At 46.8% G+C, this 18,330-nt stretch overlaps 2 protein-coding genes across 2 annotated transcripts in view; one reads left to right on the forward strand and one right to left on the reverse strand.

The window, feature by feature from the left end:
• LOC119163199 (uncharacterized) overlaps nucleotides 1-18,330 on the reverse strand; it is a 109,733-nt gene that overhangs the window by 59,384 nt on the left and 32,019 nt on the right. The window contains exon 7 of the mRNA XM_037415149.2: nucleotides 11,254-11,361. Within this exon, the coding sequence (XP_037271046.2) occupies nucleotides 11,254-11,361 (108 nt within the window). The remainder of the gene's footprint in view (nucleotides 1-11,253; nucleotides 11,362-18,330) is intronic.
• Nucleotides 2,872-6,505, forward strand: LOC142771915 (endochitinase-like). The gene is made up of 2 exons (XM_075873903.1): nucleotides 2,872-4,684; nucleotides 5,491-6,505. The coding sequence occupies exons 1-2, from the start codon at nucleotides 4,350-4,352 to the stop codon at nucleotides 5,726-5,728; spliced, it is 573 nt and encodes a 190-aa protein (XP_075730018.1). The 5' UTR covers nucleotides 2,872-4,349; the 3' UTR covers nucleotides 5,729-6,505.

Consider the following 18,330-nt stretch of genomic DNA (forward strand, 5'->3'; position numbering starts at 1 on the left):
CTCAGCTAGTCTTGTCTGTAATAAATTATGCCTATCCTTGCCACAGCACCTGCAAACAAGAGTTACATAACTGGCAAGTACCTACATTATGCAAGATGGCATTTTACTGCATTTGCATTTTCTTTCCAGTTCCTTCGCCATGTATGGTGACCCTAGAAAATGCCTTAATTTGCGTAAACCAACTAACCCAGCGAGTAAATGTACTACTTGATAAGCCTAAAATGCTCTAACCCCTTTATTGCATTACCTTAGATGTACACTTCTAAATTAACACTGGTGTGCTATGCAAAGCTAATCTCTGCATTCATGCTTTTCAAAGTTGGCTTCTCTGCATTACGACCCCTAGTGCAGAGAAGACCGCTTTAGACTTGAATGTGCTGGTGCGCGTTAAACTGGAGACATTTCCACTACAGAGTGTCATTAATGCAGTAAGAGCTGTAATTCTTTAAACTAAGTATCATAGCCCCAAACTGAGCCTTGGCAAGAAAGGTGATCCATCATGGGAAGGATGGCCCCCTGAGCTCTTTGTGCACACGGCACATGAATTGGCAGAGCTGATAACGGCTGCGATGAAACGACTACGTACATGCGGTTCTTGTCTCTGGTCCCTTCATTACAAAACGAAATGCACACCTTCACGTACCATGCACCTTTATGTGCACCATGCTGTGCAGTCCTATTGAAAGCTTTTGCTGCGCTTCTCACTCGTACCAAAACTATTCGCCTCGCTGACTGCACATGACGACAACGTCGATGACATCATCCGCAGATTCTGCTCACATCTGGTGTACGGTTTTGTGAGCCCGTCCGATTTGAACAACGGCTCGTCAGGCAGTTCCTCCCAGGCGGGACCCTTGGCGGACGCAGAACGCCGCATTCGGCAGATGACGCAGCTCAAGCAGCTGTACCCGACACTCAGAGTGCTCGTCGGTGTCGGTGGACCGAAGGCCAGTGCTCTTAGCGACCATTTGTAATAGCTACCACATTGCATTACATGCGCATGCATCCCATAAAGCCTAATAATGGGGTAAGAGTTAGCGTTGCGATTACTGCAGTATCATAGGTCCGTGTTGCAAATGGCCACGTTTGATGCTTGACAATCTCCATCAGCATGCAAATAGGCTTGGAAAATATATTTAACACAACTGAAAGTTGGGCGAGCTGGCTTGGATTCAGAATTGGAAAGGTAGAAATAGAGTACGTGCTGTCTGCGAGAGTCTTTTCGTGTCTCTTCAAGTGTGAGTTGGAAAGTGGTTTTCTGTTTTGAGTAAGCGCATTAGACTACATAGTGTGTCAAACATGCCATTTACAAAATGTTTCTGGCTCACAAAATGCTTTTACATAAAACTGCCACTGGGCTGCACATATTAATTAATATGCAGCATGCACACACTCAGATGATGCATTATCTCTACTTGTCCTTGCAGGTTGACTCTAAGTCGTTCTCGGATGAGCTTATTACCGAGGGACGTCGAGAGCACCTAGCTCTACGCAGCGTCCGCTGGCTGCGCACCCGCCGCCTAGATGGCATGCACATCCAGTGGATGTATCCGGGAGAGGGCAACGGCCGACCTTCTGACAGAGAGAATTTTCCGAAGCTACTCGCACAAATCAGGAGCGCCTTCAAGGCAAGTGCACTCATTAAGTGCTAACTTGCTTTTACCCTGTCATTTCAAGACATTGTATAATGACAACACATTGATAAAGAAGCTTCTTTTTCTACTTTTGTGTAAGCAACGTGTTAAGCATGTAACCACTGCCATGCATATGCCAAGCCAGAGGATTGAGGAAGATTCCCGATTATTGTAGACTGTTTTGATAAACTTAAGTGCACAACATGAGCAGTACTGCTTGGGTATTTTGAACCTATAGCAGCCACCAACGATACGGCTGAATCCTTCAATTTCCACCTGTGCAAATGCCGAAGCGCATTTATACACGTGGCATCGAAGGTTTCAGCGGAAGGTTTTTTATACATGAGGCGCATTTATACACATTGGTCAGATTACCGACTGCCAATGCTGTGATCATTGCTATCAGTGTGCAGCGTGTATCGCTTTTCCTTTGACTTCTGTTTACTAGGCAAAAGTTAGTCAATACAGAGCTTTATTTTTAATAGCCCAAATGTCGCCTTTCTCATCGTCACGACCAAGTGACAGTATAGATATGTGGCAGCCGTCACAAGTGAAGGAGGCCTCTGTTACTTGGCTAATGAAATTCACAGACGCACAAATACCTGTTGCATTGGTTAAATTCTTCGTCACTTTTTAGGGGCGAAGCTCCTTATAGCGGCACCCGTTCGTTCCTCGTAGCCGTTGTAATATGTAACAAGCATAACATTTTGACCTCCAAGGTGGTGCCAGTGAGAGATTTCTTCTGTGCGTTGTTGAACAATAAAAAATAGCCCTCAATGTACATGCCAATGGCTGCTAATGGGGAATGAGAGACATGAGCATTCAGCTTTTAGTTAACGCGCACGCTGCGAGCCCCATTAGCAGCCATTGGCATGTACATTGAGCACTATCTGACAAGAAAGGGTTACTAGGTTATACTCGCTGGGCGTAACCTTCTTGGTTTTAGAAAAGTTTAGCGAGCGTTGGGCCGCAGTGCCATGAATACAGTGACCTAGTATATACCATGAACTCGAGGTGATTAAAGGTGGGAAGTAGACCCGAAGCGCTAGCCGTAAGAAAGTGTGCGTGTGCCACATCTCGTTTAGTCCTTGGAATGTCCGCTGGATGACGGTGCTTCTATATGGGTAATATACGATGAAAAGATGCGAGATGTGGTACTTGGAGTGCTGAATAGATGGACAAACAGACAAACAGACAGATGCATAGATGGACGCATGAACGGACGCAGGGGCGGATGCAGGGACGGACGCACGAACAGATGCACGCACGGACGGGCGAATGGACACATGGACGGTCACACAGATGGACGCATGGACGGACGGAAGCAAGAACGAATGGACGGACCAATGCTTCGCCCCACTCTCCATCATTCACTTTGTGGATATGTTGCCATTTTTTTGTTTCCTAGCTCTTATTCACCAATTTCCTTAATTGTGGAGTGGGTTCAAACTCTCAAAGGCTGAGAAGCTGAGAATGACAGCGCCATTGGTCATTTCCTAACAATGAAGATAACTACATTCATCTCAGTTCCCCCCACTTCTGTTGCCGAATCTAAATGACAACATGCTGAGCAATGAGTTGAAAAAGTCAGTGTTACCGCAGGGGTGAAGCAATGAATGCGATAGCAACATCCCCACTCCGGCGAAAAATTAGAGAGCTTTATAATTAAGAAACAAATGAGCTAGGGGACACAAGAAATTAGCCAGCCGCCAGGGCGCGCGTGTAGAATGCAAGCCAATCTTGGACGCTTACGCATGCGTCGTCGCAAAACCCTGTATCGCCCTTCGTTGGCGGGGAACTAAAGCGGAGGGCACACTACCTTTAGGGAAGAAAATAAACATGGCACTTGGCATGTGTAGCTATGCCTCACATTGTCCGCTGGCATTGATTGTGGCCACTATGTAAGGCATATACTGTGATTCTTGTTTAGAGGTCTCCTTTCTTTGCTCCTGTGGCAAAAGCCTGCAAGGGCCAAAGCGCGCCCATGAGCTCACGCTATCATGAACCTTGAGGTGCTCTTTTTTTCAGGGGCCAACCGGCCACGAGTGGTGTGGTAGTGCAACCAAAAAATCGATAACTAGCGTGGGTTGTCAGCGATACAATGTAAACACGGTGCAAACAATGTGCAGGGTGGCCACATCCCACATAATTTTCTATTCTCTGCGTGTTGGGTTCCGTACGTTTCACCCAATACTGCATGCACTTGTGTTTGCTGTCAGTATCCTGGAGAACAAATGCCTTATAGTGTGATTCTTTGAAGCAGCATCCCGCTGCAGAGTGTGATATTGTGGAGCGAGGGGTTGCAGTTAGTCTCCCCGGTCGTGCTCCGCAAAATTTTTCTTTGTAATTATTTTTATTTGTGTATTTTATTGTGTACACACATATAATACATATACGGGACATGACAGCGATGGCAATGGCCAAACCCCGCTGAGTGTGTCCATATAATTGCTGCCGCAATAAAAATGAAAACGAAGTGATGATGCACTTTTCACAATAGCATGCCTTTGATTCTCGACTTTCTGGTAGTAAAAAGGGGAAAGTAAATGCTTTTAGGAATGCAGTGTTGGGGGAAATCTACGGTCACTATTATCAAAAAACAGCGCGGCCACAACCCTGCTATTTAAACAATGACAAGGCTGTGACCGAGTAACAGTATGGGGCATACTCTGCACCCCTATCCTTAGGTGATTTGGTTCGGGGTGCCCCCTTTGCATGCATGCCTATGCGTATGCTTTTCCCATACAGGCCGAGAGCAGCCGGTGGCACCTGACCCTCTACCTTCCGCATGAGGACAGCCGGGTAGACCGTGGATACGAACTGCGCAATGCCCTGAGTTCAGTGCACTACGCGGTCATGGGCTCGTTTGGGTTTGTGGAGCCCGGCCATGCCGAGGTGGCCAGCCCGCTTTACAACCGGCCGCCGATCAGCGATCACTCGCCCATCAACAGCATCCACGAACTCGTCGTCCTGTTGCTGGATCGGGGAGCTCCAAGCAACAAGCTGTTGCTAGCCGTGACCGCCTCCGGATTCAGCTATGCGCTCGCAAGGTGCGCGCAGCTTCATAAAATCTTAGCTTGAAGGATGCTGACTAATGAAAAATAGAAGGGACACACCACCACCAACCATTCAAAAAGGCCAAAGAGGATGCATCACCCAATCGCAGGTGATGTCACACTGATAATTGAAATAGCCAAGCCTATGCACAACTCTCTTAGTGTTTCGCGAGGCGGTGACCTCGTTTGGAGATGTGGTTTCGCATCGCCATTTTTGTGTACTGGCAAGTAACAGATTGCAAACACTCAGCTAATGATAAATTAAGCACTCTTGTTGCCTAATGTTTCCTTACCACTCCTGGTTGAAACATTTTGCTACACATGATGCCTTTTGGTGAAGACAGTACCGTACATGTGATCACTTCAGTGAAAGCACTACCATGTTTAATGAGATGATGGCTGTGGAGCGCTTTGGCAGAAATATAAAAGTTATTATTTTTTTTACCTTTTTAGGTATACTCGCTGCTAGCAGATAGATACATTTAATTTGAAAGGGTAATTTATTTTGTTTTATGAATAAATATAGCATGACTGACAGTGAAACAATTGTAAATTATTTACACTGTAAACACATTTAATTCTATTTGAATACATTTATAATTTATTCCAACATTTCCACTTGCTTTGAATGTGGTCTCCAGGACCTTGGCATCAAATTAAGCGAGCTTTACACATTTTTAGACAGTCGATAAATGCATGGTGCCAAGGGATATGCCCCTACGCAAACATACACAGTGCGTCCAAAGGCAATGTTTGGCACTCTGGTGGGATTTAAGTGTCGCCGTGCACGCTCTTCCCAGGGCCGACACTGACGTGCGTGCCCCTCTACGCGGCGACGATGGCCGCGGTCAGGCTGGACCGTTCACGCTGACGCCAGGCCGGCTGGCTTACTTTGAGATCTGTTACAACGTGTATCGAAACAGCTGGGCACGAGTGTTTGATGCCGCTACGTCATGTCCGTATGCCTACCATGGCCAGGAGTGGGTCACCTACGACGATGCCGACTCCGTCAGGGCAAAGGTATGGCCCAGAGGGTAACGAGTTGATCGGTGGGGCCCAATTACTTCCTACACCTAAGCCAGTGTTTTAGCACTAGTACACAAATTTTTAAAGAGTGAATTTTAAAGCATAGTGTAGTTTAGCCGCTGCATTTATATTACTCTGCAAGGAGTGTTCAACGACTTCTTATATTCACTAGTAAACATGGGAAATGAGCATTATAAACTTTCAAAACCTGCCAAATGAAGCAAATACTTTATTGCACGCGATGTCATTGCATGCACCCTCTGAACGACAAAGGTGGACCGGCTCATTTGATCCCTGCTTTGGTGATGTTCATTGCCCCCTGTATTTGCACTTTTACCTGCAGGTATAACATACAACATTATCGATTTACACTTAATGTGGACTGTGATAAGGACGCTGACGTCAATGATAAAAAACTTGTTGAGGGCATCCATAAAGCTCTTACTGTAACAAAAGAAGAAGCCGGGCGCCGCACAGGAAGAGTAAAAAATGCAAGTGTGGTTTCCTTGATTGTCCTGTTTTACCTATTTTGCCTCCTTCGGAATATATCACAGCAGCACGCTTTGAAAAACGCACAACGGCCAATAACTTTGATAAGTCCCCTTTGTTTGTAGCAGACTTCCCACAGCCAAAGTTCCCATGGAAGAACAAGCGGTGTTCACCAAGAAAGGAAGAAATAGTGATTACCAGGCTGCGTTGTCGAGTCCCCTCATTGAACATTTACCTTCACAGGTCGAGTCTGGCACAGTCGCCTTTGTGCCTTTATTGTAATGAAAGGGAATCTTTGGAGCACTTCTTTTTGTCATGCCAAAAATTCAAAACTCAAAGGGAAAATCTACTAGAAGAAACCATACGAAAGTTGAACTTAAACTTGACACTTCCGGTGATTCTTTCATTTGGCGCAGTCGCATTTGGATTCAGCCACAGGAGCGTTTTTACCGCTGTTACAAATTTCTTATGAGAATCTAAAAGAATGGGATGCTGAAAATAAGTAACTTCAGTTGTTTTATGTATAATTTTTTTCTTTTTTGTATGTTTATATGTTTTCTTTTCAAAGTTTTTTTGGAGATTTAAAACCTTTTTATTATTACCTATATTACCTAATTAATCCAACCCTCTCTTTCAAGAAGTGAATTATTTAAAAAGCAAGGCAACGTCCCATTCATGGCCTATCCCCTAGGTGGGTTGCACCAAGGTGTTGAGGAACCAACCAACCAACCAGCAAGCGTGGACTTTCGACTGAAGCATATTCCAACACGAACAATCCTTCCCACAGCTGCATGGACTCCTTGCAATTTTGTTGTTTTCTTTACCACTGGTTGTTTACCACTGACTCCTTGTAAGTTGTTTAGGGGCCTGGCTTGTCTGTTGTCTTTCGCTGTCTATCGCGCTCATAATCAACGAAATTACACTCGAAATTGAGGAAATGGAAGTGATGGTCATAGCCTTATACAGTATATTATAGCAAGGAGGATTGAAAGGGAAGTAAGGGAGAGGAGGATGCAACAGAGGAAAGAGGCATACCATAGCCATATGTATGGTATAGCAAGGATTGGGGAAGGGAAGAGGGTGAGGATCAGGGAAAAAAAAAAAAAGAGGGGAAGGCCTCGAGCTCCACTGTTTCCCGTCTTCACTCTAGTGTCCGCGTAGCTGCCCCAATGTAAAAAAAAAAATGGTGTTTGAATTGAAAGATGGCACAAGTTTGTTCTTTACTCTTCCTGTGTTTTATCCCTTTTCTTTTTTTTTTGCACTGTACCCAGGGTGCAGCTGTGGGTACAGTTAAATAATGGCCCTGGTCTATCCCAACTGCCTAACTAACCACGCTTCTTGTTTGAAAAGCCATGGCTGAAACATTTTAGTAGGTGCAGATTGCCCGAGATTGTGTGCCATTGTTACGCGCAGGTGGCCTTTCTGCGCAACAGAACTCTGGGCGGTGCGGCGCTCATAGACGTGGCGGCCGACGACTACATGGGCATGTGCGGACCCCGAAATGTGCTGGCACGTACCTTGCGCTCGGCGCTGAAGCACTACTCGCCTCCTGCTCCCTCAAGCTTGTCGCCCAGGGCAAAGAAGAGAGCAGCGGTGCAGCGTCAGAAGCCCTACCCACGGGTGGCCCGGCAGTTGTTCAAGAAGAGGCACTTCGGCTAGGCCTTTCATTACGCACTGGCGTGAACCCTTGTGTGTCTTCTTGTGTCATTGTCGTCGTTATGTTGCTACCGTTATCGTTCACTTATTTGCTCCTTTTCTTGTTCTTTTCTTTTTGCGTTTTTTCTAGTAATAAAAAGGTTCTACCGTGAATAGCCCTTCCTCACCTACTGTCACTATGCCTACAAAAGTCTACTGCTGCTTGGATATATTGTAACCAAAAAATACAATGCCTATTGATAAAAACTATTTATTCAGGGCGAATTTGTGCCCTTGAACTTAAGCCAACAACATTATTCGAAAATGTTCCACGCTAGCCAGCCTGAACTTCATCGAACTCTTCTTCTATCAAGCAGTGGCGAACCGGGCGTACCATGAGCGGCCAGTCTTCTCGCCGGCGCATTGCATGCATTGCTTGTAATTTGCTTGGGTGGCGTTTACAAACGCAGGAGACTGCGTACGTTTATGGAGGACGACGAGCAACTTGTGGCAATATAAAGAATGTTCATGGTATATACAGCATGATCTTCATTAAAAATAGTATTCAATAAGCACATATCTATTCACCTTGTAAGGAATGCTTTGTAAACAAAAAAAAAAGATAAAGTTAATATATAGGACTTAAGGCAGACATTTTTTTTTCTGCTAGCCCATGCTTGTTTGCGTGAAAAGTCTTTTCAGGTGTAACAAACATTGAGCCTGGCGATGGTCTAGGCGATGCAAGTCAGGTAAGCGGTCTTGTGAAATATGACATGCAATTGAAATGCAAGGATGGGCCGAATTAATGCAATGATATGCAGATAGGACTAGCGAGAAAGTTTCAAGAAGATGATTAGAGTCGTTTGCTGCATAAATCAAGGAATAACAAAAGCGCACAGTAGTTTTGCTGTGGGAGCTCTGACAAGAGCAATAAACCATCGCCACCCATAGTACCATCCGGTACGTAACAGCACGACTGTTGAGTCCATTGTTTCATTTATGTGGGTGGCTGTAGGTGCCTGCCAGTGGCAAGTAATCATTTCGTCCACTTTATTCATATCATATTTACAGTAGATTCTCAGTAAAAGGAAATCTGTTAAACAAAACTGCTGCTTAAATGGAAAAACTGCCTCTGATATGATTGGTTTCATACTTGAATTCTGCACCTTTGTTCATCTCTTAGTAAACGGTACTCCTATTGAACAGAACACACTTTCGGGGTCTGATCAGGTTCCGCTTAACTGTACTTCTGGTAACATTCCCTATATTTTCCTTGGCATCACTGTCTGTTATCACTAATATTTTAATACTGTGTCTAATAAAGAAAACTAGACCTTAATGTTACCATTCTTTCCTTCATGCTTAAATGTAAGCATTTTGACAGAAATCTATCTGACGTACTTCTGGTAACATTCCCTATATTTTCCTTGGTATCACTGTCTGTTATCACTAATATTTTAATACTGTGTCTAATAAAGAAAACTAGACCTTAAAATTACCATTCTTTCCTTCATGCTTAAACGTAAACATTTCGACAGAAATTTATCTGACTGGATAGAAGACTCAAGAAATCGAAGTCCTCTAACTCTGATTTCAAAAGAGCTCGATGGCAAAAGTATGCCAACACAAGAACCACGTCGGGAAGATAGAAGTGCTAGGCAAGCACGACTATAAGATCGACTCTGACAACGCTCCTGTTTTAGGCACAGAAAAAAATCCAGGAAGTCTGCTCCTGCAAGAGTCTCAGCACACTCGGCATACACCTAAAAACATGAACCACTAACCAGGAAAAGTAACCCCAGTATGCGCTGATAGCTTCCAAAACGTAAGGGAAAGGGAAAGCCGGAGCCGTGGCGAGAGGACAAGACATGGTCGTGCTTCCTTGACCCAACACAGTCGCCCCTTGAGAAAGAGACTGAATCGGTACGAAACCGTCCCGCTCTCTTGAAACAATGGCTGCAGCCATTTCAACTTCCTAAAACCAGGCTTGCGACTACGGGTGACAGTGTAAAGGCAAAAGCGACAGTGCTCGTGCTTGAAGAAAAAAGTTGCCAGTGAAAAAATTATAAAATATGTGTACTTCTCTTCACTAACTTATTTAAGAAATAACTTAGTCAGATAGGTTTGGTTTCAAGTCATTTTGTCAGTCTGGATTGATAACGATGTTGAGCCTTACGAGTATCTGCAGGGGCATGCAAATTTCTTCCTTAGATTGGGAGCTACGACTACATAAATTCAAGTTCTGTGAGAATTTCAACTGCATAATTGTACTGTATAACTCTAGCATTGCTGCCACCTAATGTAGTTTCTACTATTAGCAAGGCTCTGAATTAAAATTATTAGCACAAACACAGAACATGCCGCACAAAGAATAGAAGATAAACACACGAGCACTGATTATCAACTGCTTTATTCCTTCAAATTTCGATGCATATTTACGTGCAAATCAGGCTCACCGCGCATGCGTACACAACAAAAGACTTGCACACGTGAAACAGTGACGAAAAGGGTGGATTAGATACGGGACGACAAGAAACGGTATTAAGCTGAATGCAGGGACACGGAACTTTCGCTAAAACACAGAATCTCTTTTGATAATCTGAAAAGCTTTCAAGGCCTTTCTTGCTTTTGTTGTAGCAAGGCTTGACACTATTGCAGTGTAGTAACAACATGCACCGTTTGCTTCACAAGAAAAAAAGCATATTTGCAGGAGACAGAAGTGAGTAAAGTTGTAAAGGGATAAGTAGTGAGAGAACGCGAGACAAAATGCGTGGATGGATGAGTGAAATGAACGATAGGACAAGTAGTGAACAAACAATACATGCAAACTCACACCGTTTGCGGTTTATGGAAGGGGAAGTTTGTCGCATTAATGTTAATCTGAAACAAAAAGCAGGTTCCACTGTGGAATTCCACAGGTCCAGAAATTCAAGAGTTTTTTCAAGGACAGAATACCATTCCAGGACTTTCAGAGGCCTTGAAAATGTTCTTTTCAAATTCAAAAATTTTCATGGTTTCGAAGGACCTGTACGAACCAGTGATTATTAATGAGTCGGGACCTGAGAGAAGCGGTCGGCACCTGTGATGTCATGGCATTTAGTGCAAAAACTTCAGGTTCGCCTTGCCCGCCACATTCCTCTTGTGCGTTTTCTCACTTACCAAGCGTAATCCCCTAAACAAGCAAGGTGCTTTTAGTATCGCTGAAGAGTAATTTACCAATACAATGAAAACCATTTTTCTCTTTAGTGTCTTGTTAGTTAATATACAGGTCCTGAGATTCCATCCACATTGGTGTAGAGAACCAGCCTTCCGGCTAGTTGTCCATCACTGATCTTTTGAAAGCAGTGGTAGGCAGTCGCAACGTTTCACCGGAGACCTGTAAGACAAACATGAATAAAACATGGAGGACTCACTTTCCGCTGTCCGTGAAACAGTGCACGCTGCTTCCGGACACCGTGTCCCAGATGCAGAGGGTCTTGTCATCACCGCATGTGGCCAAAAGACGGCCATCTGGGGAGTACCTGCGCAGTGTCAATGCGATCGAAGCCACTTCACCAGTAGTGCCGTAAATAATGAACCACAGTCAAACTTTACCATAACGTCGCACCATTTGGTGTGATAATAGGGTGATCTCCGTAGATATACATTTCATATATGCTAATAACAGCAAAACAAGCTTGCCTTAATGCGACAAATAATTCAGTTTGATTCAGTGACTGATTTGGTTTACTTAGTTTATTCCAACACATGCAATTGATGGCAAAAGAAGCCAACTAGAAATGGCTTGAGGGAGTCATTCACCCCTGTATGAGCAAATACAGTAGAATCTCGATGATACGAATTCGAAGGGAGCGCGTAAAATATTCATATCAGCCCAAATTCGTATGAACCAAAAACAACTTAAAGCTGATAAAGATGATGAACAAGAACTTCATTGGCAACTACACCTTGCTAAAAAAAGTTGTGATGTTCTTTCGAACTTTCCTGCCTTCACCGTTTCTTAAATAAGCGCCGTGTTATCCTCGCTCATGCTGCTGGCGCAGCCTGTTCACAGTTGACATCAGAGCGAGCGAAAGCTGCCAAACTCATTGGAAATTCACTCGCTTCCCCGCTTAAGCAGCTGGAAAACCGTGCGGCGAAGTCGACACGCAAAAAAAAAAAAAAATGATTCGTGGAGAACTCGCATTGGAGAATTCAAGCGAAAATGCCAGCGTGGCCGGAAAACCACGTCTGCGCCTGCCGAGAACGTTCACATTCGTTCTGCCCCTTGTATACATGCCACCCCCCCCCATCGCCGCTAGAGAATTCATTCCATGTTGCCCATTTCCTGAGCACTGAAGTTCGCACCAAGTTATAATTATGCATACAAGGCACCGAAAAGAAACATTTTACACCTTTATTAACATTATTTCGAAAAACACACCAGCCAAAATGACAGGAGTGGACACAGCGGTGGCGACGGATTCAGCCGGCAGTGCAAAAGCACGACACGTTCGGGCAAGCCGACTCGCTGCTGCTGCACCTTCTTCTACTTCCGGTGTTATGAACGATCGTAATCCAAACCAGGCTCTCAATCACCGCGTGCTTGTCAAGGCTGTGAGCTTTGAAGTGCCGCGCCGGTAGCTCGTGATAGCGCCGATGCGACCCACCGCCGATGCCTTCACCGTCATGTTTATTTGCGGCTGGTTGTTGACATCACGGGGTTTGAAAGATAAAGCAGCCGGTGAAGCCAAAGCAGTCAAGCAAAAAGGTGAGATTATGCTACCGCATGCGGGGAGAATTGGTCTCCGACCGATTTTTCCACGTCGGCCTTGCGGCGTGTTTTTGCGGTGTTGCGCGGCTGGCATGCAGCGGTCTATCGCGCATTCGTATCATTCGCGGTGGTTAAGGAAACCATTCGTATAACACCTAATCGAGGTTATTTTATTTAATGTAGTCTATCCAAAAGAGCCTTAAAATTCGTATTACCGCTCTCGAAACAAAGAACGAAGACGATGTGTGCGCCAACAGCCTCGTGAAAAGGGGGACTGAAGAAGACGACGTGCTTTTGTTTTGCTCGCCTGCTCTTGGCTCCTGCATAAAAACACACGCCATCGGTTCTCGGACTCAATATCTCGGTGCACTGCTTACGTTGAACCGCGACACTGGTGGAGGTGCTGGGTAGCAAGCCTGCCGATGCTGAACACCCCATCTGGGAGCCGTTCCTCAAGTCCCGACACGCAGCCACCTGTTACGACACCAGTGCACCACTTCAGTCGGCGGTTGCTAGGCCTATCTCCTGAGCTGACCTCCTTCGACCAACATTCTACCAGGCATTACGTACCTCTACCAATGGCCTCCGCTAGCCAGCCACAGTTGGTCCAAGGGATACAAGGCAGCCCCGTTTCCAATCCAGCCCAGGTGACACTTGTTCAGCCGCTTGTGCCTGATCGCTTCAGTGGTGCCCCACATGAAGATGTTGAAGATTGGCTTGAGCCTTACGAACGCGTTGCCGACATCAACCAGTGGAATGCTCAACAGAAGCTCGCCCGTACGTACTGCACTCTCGATGACGGCGCTTACACGTGGCTTGAGAATCGAGATGGCCGTATATCCCCATGGGATGAGTTTCGTCAGCAGCTGATTGACACCTTTGCTAGCGTTGACCGTCGAGAGCGGGCTCAGCAGTTGCTCGAGTTAAGGCTTCAAAAACCTAACGAAACTGTGGCAATGTTTGCTGAAGACGTGACGTGGCTCTGTCGTCGGGCTGATCCCAACATGTCCGAGGAGAAGAAGTTGCACTACCTTATGCGCGGCGTGAAAGAACAACTGTTCGCTGGACTTGTGCGCAATGCCCCAACTACGGTGGCCGACTTTATAAGAGAAGCCACTGCCATTGAGCGTGCTCTGTACCAAAGATCGAGGCAATAGGATTGCTCGTCCACTACCACCCCATTCAACGCCGCTTCAGTGACTCTGGACAATCAGGGCTCCCTACGTGACCTGATCAGAGATATTGTCCGAGAAGAAATTCAGAAGCTTTGGACCCCTCCAGTGGATACACCAGTGACCGCCGTTGCCGCAGTCGTTCGTGACGAACTTAGGCACGCTTTTTCAGCAGCTGATCTCGGTCGCGATCAGCATCAACTGAGTTACGCCAACACTGTCCGCCGTCCACCACCCGTCCCGCCTATTACATCATACTACCAGCCACCTACAGCTGCACCTTCGTCGCAACCATTGCAGGAGGCTTCTAGACGTCGGCCCATGTCTCCGATGTCTCCATGCCACCAGCCACCACTTGCCGCACCTTAATCACCACCACGAGAGGACATAAGACGCCCACAATTTGGCAGAACGGATGCTTGGCGCATCGTCGATCGGCGCCCTCTCTGCTTCAACTGTGGTGGTGCCGGCCATATAGCTCGCTATTGTTGGTACCGCGACACATCGCTTCACCCGTCTTGGCCAGGGTACGACGGTCGCCGTGCCAACGACGACTACATTGTTCGCCAGGACGACCCTGGTTTTCGAGGACCTTCAACAACGTGGTCTTCCTATCACGAGTCGCTTCCTAATCGCCAGCCCAATTCCGCCCACAGGTCACGCTCTCGTTCCCCTGCTCAAACATCGTCACCGAATCAACGTACTTTTGCTGACCTTCGGGGAACAAGGTCGCCCAGCCTTTACCGGGGAAACTAAAGGTGGCGACCTCTCGGGGTAAGGTCGCAGCCCGACCACAAGACGATAAAAAGTCCCCAGTACTGCCGCTACAGAACGACTCGACGCCGACGAATATTAACAACGACGAAATGGTGAGCGCCGACCTCAGTGTATTGATGGAGAGCAAGTGACGGCCTTAGCCGATACGGGTGCTGATTTTTCCATAATAAGTCAGAAGCTGGCTGATCATCTTAGAAAAGTAAAAACGCCATGGACAGGACCACATCTAAGAACAGCGGGTGGTCAATTGCTGCTCCCTACTGAAAGATGCACAGCAAGGATCAGTATAGGAGATTCTTCTTTCATCGCGACTTTCATTGTTCTCCCAGAGTGCTGCAAAGATTTAATTATAGGAATGGACTTTATCAGGGAGCATGGCGCAATAATCAACGTCCCGGACCGCGTGGTTTCATTTTACGAGAGTGCTCGTCTGACTGATACTACATCACCAGAGCACAAATCCTTTCGTCTCAAAGACCACAATATAGTCCTGCCGCCTCGATCATGTATCCTCGTTTCAGTAGCATGTGACGTACCGTTCGACGGTGAAGGAGTTGCCGACCAACTAACCTCGCTGCTTTTCACACACGGGATTTCCGTAGCACGAGGAATAGTCAATGTCACCGACAGCCGAACAAACTTGCTGTTGACCGATTTCACCTCCGAGCGACGGCACCTTCCAAAAGGCACAACGTTGGCACATTTCGACGAGATCGCAGACGTTTGTGACTGCTTTTCAGCACTCGAAGCAACACCTGCACAAGACCCACATGACCTAGCACCTAACCCTGACGTGAGCCCTACTTTAACTCAGCAACAGCGGGAACGCCTGCTTGTGCTGCTAGACGAGTTCCACGACTGTTTTGCGTCGACCTCGAAAGTTGGCCGGACGCCCTTGACCAAGCACCGAATCATCACAGAGGACACGGCTAGACCAATCCATCAAAATCCGTACCGTGTGGCTTCAAAAGAACGAGAAGCGATAGAACAGCAGGTAACAAAAATGCTTGAAGACGACGTCATTCAACCGTCGAAAAGCCCCTGGGAATCACCTGTTGTTCTAGTGAAAAAGAAGGACGGCAGCCTGCGTTTCTGTGTAGACTATCGAAAGCTAAATCAGGTCACAAAAAAGGACGTCTACCCCCTTCCCCGCATAGATGATTCAATTGACAGGCTTCGAAACGCACGTTACTTCTCTTCCATGGACTTAAAGAGCGGATATTGGCAAATTGAAGTAGACCCCAGGGATCGTGAAAAAACCGCTTTCGTGACGCCAGACGGACTGTACGAATTTAAGGTTTTACTATTTGGCTTGTGCTCCGCGCCTGCTACTTTCCAGCGTCTCATGGATACCGTTCTCTCTGGGTTTAAATGGAGAACCTGCCTAGTATACCTTGATGACGTCATTGTGTTTTCTACGTTTGACAAAAACCTTGAACGATTGCAAATGGTCTTGCAAGCTATACATACGGCCGCAGGCCTGACGCTCAAGCCGGAGAAATGTCACTTCTGCTTTGAGGAACTGCAGTTTCTTGGCCATGTCGTCAGTTACGCAGGAGTTCGTGCAGACCCCGAAAAAGTTGCCGCCGTCGCACAGTTTCCAACACCATCAGATAAAAAGGCAGTGAGGCATTTTCTGGGTCTCTGTGCATATTATCGGCGGTTTATTCCAGATTTTGCGCGCATTGCGTCACCTTTAACTCGTCTCATGAGGGATGACGTTGCATTTGTTTGGGCCGACGAACAGGAAGATGCTTTCAATGACTTGCCGCAACGTCTACAGACGACCCCCGTGCTTGCCCATTTTGATGACACAGCCCCTACAGTGCTCCATACTGACGCCAGCAATGTTGGCCTCAGAGCTGTGCTTGTGCAGCGCCAGGACGACGAGGAAAGAGTGATCGCTTACGCAAGCAGAACTCTGTCACGCACAGAAGCAAATTACTCGACCACTGAAAAGGAATGCCTCGCTGTGGTGTGGGCAGTTATAAAATTTCGCCCATACCTGTACGGCCGCCCATTCAAGGTTATCAGTGACCACCATTCGTTGTGTTGGTTAACAAGTCTGAAAGATCCTTCCGGGCGATTGGCACGCTGGAGCCTTAGACTACAGGAGTTTGATATAACGATGGTGTATAAGTCGGGAAAACGACACACGGACGCCGACTGCCCATCTCGATCACCAATAGAGTCGGCTGCTGCTTTTGATGAAGAGACAGCGTTCCTCGGAATCCTCAACACGTCAACCATTGCAAATCACCAGCATGACGATCCTGAGCTACTTGGCTTGATTAATAATTTAGAAGGACGAAGCCAGAATGCACCGAAAGCCTTTACAAGAGGACTATCATCGTTCTGTCTGCGAAACAATTTCCTTTACAAAATGAACTTCTCGTCAGACGGGTCCACCTACCTGCTCGTCGTCCCTACCACTCTTCGTTCTGAGGTGTTGCAGGCGTGCCACAACAAGGTAACATCTGGACATTTAGGCTACACGCGCACACTGAGTAGAGTTCGAGGGAGATATTACTGGCCTAGACTCACCGCTGCCGTGAAACATCATGTTCGGACCTGCCTCGATTTCCAGCGGCGTAAGTCACCTCCAACGCCATTTGGCCAGATCAGAATGGACCTTTTGGGCCCACTTCCCACCTCTAGTGTTGGTAACCGCTGGGTTATAGTGGCGACCGACTACCTTACTCGCTACGCCGAGACAAAAGCCATCCAGAGAGGCACAGCAGAGGAGGTAGCCCGGTTCTTCATAGAGAACATTGTGCTGAGACACGGTGCACCATCGATCGTTATAACAGATCGCGGAACCGCATTCACGGCCGCGCTTTTAGATCATGTGTTGGTGCTCAGCGGTACTATTCATCGCAAGTCGACAGCTTACCATCCACAAACCAACGGGTTGACCGAGCGACTTAACAAAACTCTGGAAGACATGCTTTCAATGTATGTGGACATCGAACACAAAAACTGGGACGACATTCTCCCTTACATAACGTTCGCATACAATACTGCAGAACAAGAAACTACACGGATGACCCCATTCAGCCTTGTTCGGGGACGAGAAGTAAGAACAATGTTAGACGCGATGCTGCCACACGAATGCGATGACAACGAAACGAGTGCTGACGCGTTTACTCAACGCGCAGAGGAAGCCAGGCAGCTCGCACGTCTGCGAATATACCAACAGCAAGAGTACGACGCAGGCCACTATAACCAACGTCATACACCTGTAACGTACGAAACCGGGGACAGGGTATGGGTGTGGACGCCTGTACGAAGACGGGGAGACTATCCAAAAAATTGCTCAGAAGGTACTTCGGACCTTATCGAGTGCTGCGACGACTAAGTGACGTTACCTATGAAGTCATCCCGGATAGTCCAAACTGTTCAAGGCGTCGCCAGCACCGACCTGAGCTTGTGCACGTAGTGTGCATTAAGTCATACGTCAGCGAGTGACTCTGCCAGGCATTGTCGCTTCTACAAAGTGACTTCATGCGCGAATTACTGTCTCAGCTATAGCATCGGGGCGATGCTCTTTTAAGGGGAGGCAAATGCCGCGCCCGAAACAAAGAACGAAGACGATGTGCGCGCCAACAGCCTCGTGAAAAGGGGGACTGAAGAAGACGACGTGCTTTTGTTTTGCTCGCCTGCTCTTGGCTCCTGCATAAAAACACACGCCATCGGTTCTCGGACTCAACGTCTCGGTTCACTGCTTACGTTGAACCGCGACAGTATCAACGCGAAATTCGTATCAACCGTAATCGTATCATCGAGAT

Source organism: Rhipicephalus microplus, chromosome 9 (genome assembly GCF_043290135.1).
Source record: "Rhipicephalus microplus isolate Deutch F79 chromosome 9, USDA_Rmic, whole genome shotgun sequence".
NCBI classification, from domain to species: domain Eukaryota; kingdom Metazoa; phylum Arthropoda; class Arachnida; order Ixodida; family Ixodidae; genus Rhipicephalus; species Rhipicephalus microplus.